Source organism: Marmota monax, unplaced genomic scaffold, assembly GCF_021218885.2.
Source record: "Marmota monax isolate L192 unplaced genomic scaffold, Marmota_monax_Labrador192_F-V1.1 WCK01_AAM20220418_F8-fsc00027, whole genome shotgun sequence".
NCBI classification, from domain to species: Eukaryota; Metazoa; Chordata; class Mammalia; order Rodentia; family Sciuridae; genus Marmota; species Marmota monax.
In genome coordinates this window covers 940,022-952,059 of record NW_026694617.1, presented here as the reverse complement: position 1 = coordinate 952,059, position 12,038 = coordinate 940,022, and the positions used below count along the sequence as shown (strand labels likewise).

Genomic DNA, 12,038 nt, shown 5'->3' with positions numbered 1-12,038 from the left:
ACTCTTTTATCATAGCTTAACCATTCTTTCATTGAAATTTCCCCTTTTAAGTCCCTATATAGTATATTCCTGAAGTGAGATAGATCTGGACTCAAATTTAACTATTTACTGCCTTGTGACCTTGACCTAATAAGACCTCAAATACAACTCCTATAATTTCAGAAAATTTACTACTTGCCTCTTCATAAGGTCATTATTAAAATTAAATGGGAAGTTGGATGCAGTGGCGCACACCTGTAATTCTAATAACTTGAGAGACTGAGGCACAAGGACCATCAAACTCAAGGCCAGTCTCAGCAATTTAGCAAGACCTTTAGCAACTTAGCAAAACTCTGCCTCAAATTAAAAAATAAAAAAGACTGGAGATTTATAGCTCAGTGGTAAAATGCCCTTGTGTTCAATCTCCAGTACTAAAAAAAATTAAATGGGATGATGCAAAGACCAATTGCATCAAATACCCAATAAGTGGTCTTTCTTCCACCTCTACACCTGTATCTTCATGGCCATTTTTTCTACCCAAATAAAATACAAAGAAACAATCAAATGAAATGTGAAATTCAGGAAACTATGAATAAAAGAACAACAAATATGTTATAAAGCAGACTTATGAATCCAATGTAATTAAGACATCAACCTTCCAGCATCTGTCTCCTTGAAAATCCCATCCTGATTAGGACACAGTTCACAGCTGGGGGAAACACCACATTTACAAGCATCACAAAACCAAGGTTCAGTGGAGTTTTCAGAAGCTGAACTCATAATAGAGTCACTCTCTCCATCAACTCCATAACAACCTAAAAAAGGAAGAAGAAAAAGAAAACCAGTTATAATTGATTAGGGTATGTTTTTAAACTCATGTTTATAAAATTGCAAAAGAAAAGGGAAATAAGGAAATATTCTGAAAAATAAAAAACAGTGGTTTATAAGAATGATACTGAAACCCAGTAAAATCATTTTATAAAAATACTTTCCCACCTAACATAGTATACACAAAGCAAATAAAAGATACTTTAAAACAGTTTTATCTCACAGGAAAAGCACTAAAAGAGGAAAAATTTTTTATAATTTTTTTTTAATTTTAATTTGAACATATAAAAAGTTATATTAAAAAGAAATAATATTAATAAAGTATTGATTAGAAAATATTTACTAAGCTACCTTTATATCAAGATCAAATTAAGTCAGGCATGGTGGCACATGCCTGTAAACCCAGCAGCTTGGGAGGTTAAAGCAGGAGGATCTCAAGTTCAAAGCCAGCCTTAGCAACTTAGTGAGGCTCTAAGCAACTCAGCAAGACCCTGTCTCTAAATATTTTAAAAAGGGCTAGGGATGTGGCTCAGTGGTTGAGCGCCCCTAGGTTCAATGCCAGGTACCAAAAAAAAAAAGGTCAAGTTCATACAATAAACACACAAAAAAAAGCCTTTGATCTAATTTTGGAGAAAGCAGATTATAACACAAACTCAAACAACTAGAAATGCAAAAGTAAGTGTTAAGAGGAAAATAATGCAGAAACATAAATGCATACATACTTAAAAATCTAGAACTATTTGAAAAGTTCAGACTAGAGTGAGGCTACATTCCATTCCCAACTGAACCAACTCTGTAAGAGATATTTAATAACTCTAAGAGGTATTTAATATCCTTAAAAATTTATAATTATTCAGTTTTCTGAGAAAATTTATCCACAACTACAATGGATGAAAACAAAAGGTCATTCTATTTTTCTTATTATTTTTCACTAAACTTCAATATTCAGAGGAGTTAAATTATTTAGGCAAATAATGTTATAAAAATCGTCAATGGTCCTGGTGAACATAGCTAAAAAACAAGATAATTCTTTACATTTTAGAGTATGGTATGTAATGTTTCAATTCAACCACCTTTCAATTATCAAAACCAAACATTTCCCTATTTACTCAAATATGCATTCCTAGAATTACAAGTTATATTTGAGGCTACAATTTGGCCACCCAGATCTGCTTAAAAGTGTCATAAAAGCAAAAAGATTTCCCCAATTTTTAGCTTTAAAAGAGTAAAGTAGGCCAGGTGCAGTGGCGCACACCTGTAATCCCAATGGCTTGGGAGGCAAAGGCAGGAAGAGAGCAAACTCAAAGCCAGCCTTAGCAATTTAGGGAGACCCCCAACTCTAATAAAATATTAAAAAGGGCTGGGGATGTGGCTCAGTGTTTAAGTGCCCCTGGGTTCAATCCCTGGTACCAATTAAAAAAAAAAAAAAGTAAAGTAGATGGAAAAGGTGTAAGCCAGAATTTCAGGCAGTACTTCACTGCCAACATCTTAATAAGATCAAGTTCACAACATTAAAATTCCTGAAACTAAATTTTGTCTATAAACTCAGCATTGAAGAATGACAGTCTTGGTGCCTGACAAACTAACCAAGTTTACTAGTGATACTGCATCCACTATCCTGAATAATTAGTTCTTTCTCAGCATCAAGATGCATAACATATATATGAGTACCGACAAAGTACTCATAAACGTGGGATCCAATAAAAGGAAACAGAAAAGTTCTGAGAAATAACTTCATCCAGACTATAAAAAACATGCTAAACTACTGATGCCTTACAATAAAGAGTACTTCTTGCTGGGCACAGTGGCACATGCTTGTGATCCCAGAAACTCAGGAGACTGAGGCAGGAGGATTGAGAGTTCAAAGCCAGCCTCAGCAGATCAGCAAGGCACTTAGCAACACAGCGAGACCCTGTCTCTAAATAAAATATTAAAAGGGCTGGCGATGTGACTCGGGGGTTAAGCACTCCTGGGTTCAATCCCTTGTACCCAAAACAAAACCAAAAAAAAAAAAAATGGTACTTCTCTAGAGACACTAATAGGGATGACTCCTAAAGAGCTTTCATTTTAGCCCAAAATGGTACTGTATACATATATACTTCATATTACCCAGTTTTCCTTCTAAAAAGGAAGACACTGCCTTTATATTAAAATATCCTTTGGAAAAACAACTTCAAGTACACATTGTAATGAAATAGACTGCAACTTAATTCTAGCCCTGCAGTATGTCCTCATCAGCCTCAGGTTTAGGCATTTCCCTAATCTCCTAAAACACATTTATTACCTCTCATGATAGATCACTTCTAAAAAATAACCAAATATCAACCATCCCAGGATACTTTTAACTACTTATTCTAAGAGGATAGTCTTAAATAACTCCCAATAAACTGATGAAACTTAAAAAGTCACTAGGAATGGCATGTTTCAGTCATGATCTTCTTTTAGAAGGCTTTACCACTTTTAGGTAAGTCTATGTACAACCAATGTTGAAATCAGGTAGATTTGAAATGATTATACTCTAAGCAGGCAACAGAAATCTAAACTAGAGAAAGACCTCTCACAGCCATCCAAAGATATTCAAATTAAAATAAATAATGATACAAACACTGAGTCAAAAAAATCAAGAACCATATATGATTTATAAGTAATTTTAAACTACCAACATTAATTCACTAGACATCATTATGGATCAATAATTACTTGTATTTTATTCACATCATTATTACTCAACACTGACCATAATTAAAATAGCCTAATTGGCAGAAAACTAAAACATGGCTTTGGAACTATGACATAAACTGCCTCAAGTAATTCTTAATTACTGTTATTACTGTTAGCCTTAAGCTACTCAAAAAGTTTTACTAGTAAACTTTAATATAACCCAAAAGTTATTCAAAAGAATGCCAAAGAAAAGATTTTAAAGGATATAGATTAAGCACTCAAGATAAGCAAAGGAATAATATCATTAATTTCTTAAGTATTAAATTATGGCTGGCATTCATCACTTCTGTTTAGATATAAATTTTCTAAATGTGAAATCATAAAATTTAAAGAAAATATGATTTTCTTCTTGGGAGAAGTTATTCTTACCAATGAAAGAAAGGTTTTTCTTTAAAAGCAGCCATAGCAAAATATTGTTTTCAAAGAAAAACAAAATATAACAATACACAGTCTATCTATTTTCTCAATGGGCTACCCAATACCAGAGCAGGAAAAATATCTATGTTCCTTTAAAACAATTTTTTTAAACTAGATAAAATCTTTACCCACATAAGCAATTACCAAGATAATAAAGGCCCCCAGGACTATCAAATTTATTCACTTCATTCAGCAAAATCAGGGGCAAATCACAGCAATTCATTTGTGTAAAAGAAAGCAAAATTTCAGTTCCATTTTTAAAGGATATACAATGCAAATGGCAAATATTTACACAGAGTTTTAAATCACCCACCTTGGGAATTATTAATTTAATAATTAATAATAAATAATAATTTAATAATAAACCATTATTGATAATGATGATTAATAATAATTAATCACAACCTTGGGAATAATTAATTTCTGAGCTCTACTTCCAGAATATTGCTGAACCCAGTTCAAAGAACAACCAACAAGTGAATGAGAAATTTCTTCTTTGGCTAAAGAAATGACCTGAAAAATGACACACACTACGTTGTTACCTTTACAAATTTCTTTACTTGCCCCTTTCACTTCTTCCATATCTCTCTGCCACACGGAGAAATAGTTTGGTTTACTAATCTCTAGACCAAGTGCTAGTACTTTATATCCATTCTAATCCATTTTAATTAATGACCACGTACACTTTCAGCTTCCATAAACATAAGTAAGGAAAAAAATTTTTTCACACAGGTAAACATGTAAAATTAAAAATGTATTCAAATAAAACCTTTTCATGTACATGGTATATTTTCAAATAAGTAAACATAGAAAACATGTTCCTATCACCATGTAATTAGGATCAACCTCTGAATAACACAGGCAATCTACACAAATCATATTGAAAGGAAAAATATAAAATGTGGTTTACAATTGTTTTGAATGTTACAAAGGTATGGATCTCAACCCAGTGGAAATTTTCCCCATTCAGCTTTTTAGAAGAGACCAAAAGATTTACACTCTTCTACTTTTTTGCTATGTAAATTCTGAGGCTTACTTATCTTTACCTGTAACGTGTATTTAACAATATCTATCCTAATATCTCTCAGTATATATAGAAAAAAAAAACAGGAACACTAAAGAGAACATTTAAAACATAAAAGAGAATACTTTTCTTATACATAACACCTATAATTAGATCTTTGATTATAAGACACATACCGAAAATAGACTTTAAAATAATTAAATTTTTAAAGTACCTATAACATAACGTACCTGTCAGAAATATATCCTAAAACATAAAAGAACCAAAGTGTCAAATGACTTATAAAATCCAAATGGTTATAACTTGAACATGTTTTACTACAGAGTTAAGTAATTATGAGGATATATTTTTTGCATACACTAAAAAATAAAAATAACCCAGGGCTAGGCTAACAAAAGATTAAAAACTAAAAAAATGGGGTGGAGGTTATATGCCATAATGTTCTGTCATATACTACAATACACACCTGACATTTTCTTAAGACACACTGCGTTCAGTACATCAGGATACGTGACATCGTGTTCAGAGATAACAAGTCAGTTGCAAGATCTTGCCACAAAGATGTTTATACCAAGTAATAAACCATAGCCCTCAGTATTCAGAGAAAAGAGATTTACCTACATTTAGATGAATTAAGCACTCTAAAAAGTAATTACATAAGTTAATAAGTATATTTGGAGCAATACCTTTTAGCAAAATCTCAAAAACCTCTCTTAATTATGATTATTGAGGATTTTTTAAAAAAGGATCAAAGATATATAAAATCCACCAGAACACTGGAGTTACCTAGATATTAGGAGTACAGACCAACTCTGACTTAAGGTGGTTTCATTTACAATTTTTCCACTTCAAAATGATACAAAAGCAATAAGCATTTAATAGAAACCACCCTTCAATTCTGAATTTTGATCTTTCCACAGAGGTAGCAATACACTATACAATACTCTTTTTTTAATATTTATTTTTTAGTTGTACTTGGACACAATACCTTTATTTCACTTATTAATTTTCATGTGGTGCTGAGGATTGAAACCAGGGTCTCGCACTTGCGAGGCGATCGCTCTACTGCTGAGCCACAACCCCAGCCGTACAATACTCTTTCTCAATGCTGGGCAGCAACAACTAATCATAGCTCCCAGCCAGCCATGTAATCATAAGTATAAACAACCCATACTCCACAATATACTGTTGCTAACTAGACTACAGTGTTTGGAAGATGAGGTATGTTCACTGCATTTTCAATGTACCATATTTCTAACTTAAAATTATTTTATAGAAGGAAACCCAATATAACTCAAGGAAAATCTGCATTACAAATGCTTTTTATCTGATCCCAACTACTACAGGAGGATCCCAAGTTCCTGGCCAGCCTCATAGCAACACAGCAAGACCCTGTCTTTTTTTTTTTTTTTTTTTTTTAGTTGTAGTTGGACGCAATACCTTTATTTTATTTATTTATTTATTTTTATGTGGTGCTGAGGATTGAACCCAGGGCCTCACACATGCTAGGTGAGTGCTCTACTGCTGAACCACAACCCCAGCCCAAGACCCTGTCTTAAAATAAAAAAAAGTTAAAATGGCTGGGGATCTAGCTTAATAATAGCGCACCCCAGGTTCAATCCCAAGGACCAATAAATAAAATAAAGTAAAAATCATTTTCTTCTCTCTATACTATAGTTCCCATATTTCATTAACTATTCTTGCACTGTATTACAATGGGCAAACAATTTCTCTAAAGCATTCAAAAAGTTCATACTTAACCATGGGCAGTTAAAGGAAACGTTGCATGCCTGAATTACAAGATGGAAGTCTATCACTTTAATCACAAAACAAAACAAAAACCCTAGCAACACTACTACCTGTTTTGCTTTAGAAAATTTCCCTTTTTCTGCATTAACATTAAATGAAAATTAAATTTGAAACTTAAAAAGCAATAAAGAGTTATCCATGAGTATTAACTATATAAGAAGTTCTAAATAATAAAAATACCACAAAGTTAAAAGATACAGGACAGGATGGCAAAAATATTTGCAAAAATAGACAATACAGGTATTATGGAAAACAGACAAGAAACTAACATTTAAAAAAAAAAGGAAGAATTCCAGTAAGTCAAAGGGAACCTGTTAAGAAATTATGTAGGACTGAGCATGGAGACAATCCCAGCAATTACAGGATTACACCTGTAATCCCAGCAATTAATTATTTCATTAAAATGCAGAACTTTTGTTTTTCAGAAGACATTCTCAAGAAAATGAAAGGACAACCACAGAATACAAGAAAATATTTGCAAAAGGCATATCTGATAAGAAACTGTTATCTAAAACAAAGATCTCTTAACACTCAACAATAAGAAAATAAATAATCCAATTAAAATGAGCTAAAGACCTACAAATATATGGAGACTAAACCTCTTTTTGAATAAAGAATGGGTCACTAAAGAAGTTAGAAGGAAAATTTGAAAATTCCTTGAAACAAATAAAAATGAAAACACAACATACAAAATGCCTGTGAGATATAACAAAAGCACGATTAAGAGGGAAGTTTTTATCAATGAATGCCTACATTAAAAAAAAAAAGAAGAAGAAGGAAGGATTTCAAATAAACAAACTAACAGTACATCTCAAGGTCTTAAAAAAGAACAACCCAAACTCAAAATTAGTAGAAGGAAAGAAATTATAATTATTAGAACAGAAATAAATGAAATAGGGTCTAAAAACAATACAAAGCATAAATGAAAAGAGCTGGATCATTGAAAAGATAAAATAGACAAACCTTTAGCTAGCATTTTTTTAGCTATCAAATTTCTAGACATGTGTGACCTACCAAAGATTAAACCAAGGGGGGCGGGGGGAAACTGAATGGTCCAACAAGTAATGAGATTGAAGCAGTAACAAGAAGTCTCCCTCAAAGAAAAGCCCAGGACTAGATGGTTTCACTAATAAATTTTACCAAACTTTTGAAGAACACACACCAATGCTTCTCAAACTGTTTCACAGAAATTGAGAGGGAAAAGAATCTTCCAAAAATCATTGTAAAAAACTAATAAGACAAGGACACAACAAAAATAGAAAACTATAGATCAATATTCTTGATTAACACAGATGCAAAAATCCTCCAAAACTACTAATATTAGTATATCAAGAGCACATAAAAAAAAAATCACACACGATGATCAAGTTGGTTTCATTCCAGGGATGCAAGGATGATTCAACATATGCTAATTAATAAACGTAATACATCACATGAAAAGAATGAAAGACAAAAATGATATCCTCTTAACAAATGCAGAAAAAGTACTGAACAGAATCCAACAGCCCTTCATGTTACAAGCCCTGAACAAGTTACAAAAAGTCAGGTCATACTTCAAAATAATAGTCTATTTACGACAAATCTGTAGCCAACATCACACCAAATGGGGAAAAATTGAAAGCATTTCCTCTAAGATCAGGAACAAGACAAGGGTGTCCCTTTTCACTGCTTTTATTCAAGATGGTACTAGAAATTTTAGCCAGAGCAATTAGGCAAGAGAAATACACATGAGGTAATCACGTAAGAGAGGGGGAATTCAAATTACTTGTGTTTGCAAATAATATGATTCTATGATTCAGTAGCTTTTCTATATACCAATAATGAATCTAATAAGAAAGAAACAATGAAAATAATCCCATTCACAATAGCTGTAAACAAACAAACAAAAACATAGGAGATAACATAACCAAAGAAGTGAAATACCTCTATAATGAAAATAACAGAACATTAAAGAAAGAAATTGAAGAAAACATTAAAAGAAAAATTTCCCATGTTCATGAATTGGAAGAATGAATAGTTAAAATGTCCATACTACAATACTACTCAAAGTGGTCCACACAGATTCAACACAATCCCCATCAAAATACCAACGGTACTCTTCATAGAACTAGAAAAAACAATCCTAAAATTCATATAGAGTCATAAAAGACCCTGAATAGCCAAAGCAAATTTGAGCAAAAAAGCAAAGTTGGAGATATTACAATACCTGATTTCAAGATATACTACAAAGCTATAGTAGCAAAACTCAGCATGTTTTTGTTGTAAAAATAGTCATGGGACCAATGGAATAGAATTAAGAACCAGAAAAAAATATCCATGTGTCCAGTCAATTGATTCTCAACAAATATGTCAAAAATGTACATTGGAGAAAGGACAGCCTCTTTAACAAATGGTACTTGAAAAACTGGACATCTACATGCAGAAGACTAAAACTTAACCTCTCGCCCTGTACAAATATTAACTCACAATGGCTCCAAGCCTTTAACATAGACCTAAAACTCTGAGAAAACTAGAGGAAAACACAGGGGAAACATTTCAATATATATTGAAATAATCACCTAAATCACCAGTCACCTAAAAAGATGAAAAACATTTCAACATATATTAATACAGACAATGATTTTCCAAACAGGACTCCATAAGTATGGGAAGCCAAAGCAAACTTTGACAAAATGGGATTACATCAAACTAAAAAAACTACTGCACAGCTAAAACAATCAACAAGGTGAAGCAAAAAATATCTGCAAATTATACCTCTGACAGGGGTTGATATTCAGGATACAGATGGAATTCTAAAACCTCCATAGAAAAAATTTAAAATTAAAATTAAAAAAATTAAAAGTGAGCAATGGGCTTAATTATACATTTCTCACAAGAAGACAAAAAAATAAGTATACATAAAAATATGCAATATCACTAATCATCAGAAAAATATAAATTAATACCTCAGTGAGCTATTATCTCACTCCAGTAAGAACAGAAATATTATGAAAAAACTGAAACTAACAAGTGCTGGTGAGGAAATAGAAAAAAGGAAACCCTTACAAAATATAATTGGAAATATAAATTAATAAAACCTCTACAGAAAACAGTATAGAGCCTGGACATATAGCTCAGTGGTAAAGTATTTGTGGAGCGTGTGTGAGGCCTTGGGTTCAATCCCCAACACCACAAAGAAAAACATATATAGTAATAAAAAAAAAAAAGAAAGAGTAAAGAAAACAGTATAGAGATTCCTCAAAAACCCCAAAATTAACTCCCATTTGATCTAACAATTCCACTCCTGGCTACATATCCAAAATAAATGGAGTCAGCATACAAAAGAGATATCTGCATGCACATGTTTATTGCAGCACCGTTCACAATACACAAGATACAGATTAAGCCTAGGTGCTTGTCATATATATGTATATATCTACATATATCTATACATCTTTATTGGTATATATACAACACAGGGGAGTATTTATTCAACCATAAATGAGAATGAAATCCTATCATATGCAGTAAAATGGATGGAACTGGAAGATATTAAGCAAAACTAGTCAGAAACAGAAAGACAAGTACTGGGGGCTAGGGCTAGGGCTCAGCGGTAGTGCACTTGCCTACTAGCATGCATGAGGCACTGGGTTCGATTCTCAGCACCACATACAAATAAATAAAATAAAAGTCCATCAACAACCAAAAAAAAAAAAGACAAGTACTGTATGTTCTCTCTCATATGTGATAGGGGGTGGGGACTGTTAATCTGAAAGTCGAAGAGGGATTACTAATAGGGACAATTCCCTAGTATTTCCAGGGAGGCTGGAGGGATATGAGAGTAGAAGAAGGGTCAATGAACATATCAATTTACAACAGATGCCTGTGTAAAGATATCAAAGTGAATCCCATTAATGTACCCATTAATCCCATTAATGGACACGATTCATATGTGCTAATAATAATAAATAAAATGAAAAATATTTCAGAGCATTTGAAATATTTGGAATTTTCAGACAGGTGATGTCAACTATACTACCAACAAATTAATTATACAACACAATCACCTAAAAAGATGAAAAACTAATCTGTTTCCTTATTTATGAGTCACATATTAGCTAGCTCTCAAAAAGCTTAAAAGCATCACACTTAAAAGCATCATTTTTGTCTTCCCTTCTTTCATAAAAATGGGACTCCAACTTGAATGGGTAAGTTTGTGGAATAAAATAAGTAATCATTAGCAAATGCTCAAAAATATTTGAAACTTGAACTCCTATCAAACAGTCTAATGAATTATATAAGAAAATTGTTACATGAGCTTACGAACACAATTTCTTTTTTTTTCTTAAATGGCATTACTATTCAGCTTGATCATCTTACTAGTCTGCCTTGACTCAGAAAGACTTTTTAGTTGTTTCTAAAAATCAAAGATACCTTAGAAAGAAGGTATTTGCCATTAATGCATCGATTCATCTGCAGCAGAGGCCCCATCATGAACCTTTACTATCTTGAAGCACTTAGTAGGACTAATGCAGTACCCTTCCAGGAATTTCTGTGCATTTGAACAATGACTCAACTGGGAATAAACTCTCCAAGTTAATAGTCCCAGGGAACAGACTGATTAAAAAACAATAGGACATACAAGAAGATTACATTTTGAACTTTAAATGGTATTAGCCCCCAACAGACTCAGGCTGGAATCCTGAAGGAAGAAGCTATAGTAAAAAAAGTTGCTTTACTATTACAGATGTAGGACATTGAAACCACAAGGTATCAACACTCTCAAAGCAGATGAGGAACAATATATTCTAATACCTCCAGTGACTAGGCAACTAACTGAAATGAGTAAATGCTTTGGGAAAGGACTGTGGGGAACTGAAAATTACAGGCCTCACCTGTAGGTGACAGCCCTATTCAGTTCCAGTATTTTGTTGTCCCATGAGAGTGAAACCCTAGTGCAGCTAGAATTTTGTATTCTTCAAAATAAGTTCCAAATTCAAACCATGTACAATTAAATCTCCCAGAGTCTAAATGTTGGGAACCAATTCAATTTCTTAAAACCATTGGGCTGGGGGCTGGGGATATGGCTCAAGTGGTAGTGCACTTGTCTAGTATGCATGAGGCACTGGGTTTGATTCTCAGCACCACATAAAAATAAAATAAAGATATTGTGTCCACCTAAAACTAAAAAATAAATAGTAAAAAAAAAAAACATTGGGCTGGCCTTAAAAACTACATCCATGATCAATAACCATGACCTAAGAAGTAGACCTAAAGCCAG

At 32.7% G+C, this 12,038-nt stretch overlaps 1 protein-coding gene across 3 annotated transcripts in view; it reads right to left on the bottom strand.

Moving 5' to 3' along the window:
- Phf14 (PHD finger protein 14) overlaps positions 1-12,038 on the bottom strand; it is a 193,273-nt gene that overhangs the window by 159,717 nt on the left and 21,518 nt on the right. For all 3 annotated transcript variants that reach the window (XM_046422440.2, XM_058572102.1, XM_046422441.2), the window contains exon 5: positions 635-794. In XM_046422440.2, the coding sequence (XP_046278396.1) occupies positions 635-794 (160 nt within the window). The remainder of the gene's footprint in view (positions 1-634; positions 795-12,038) is intronic.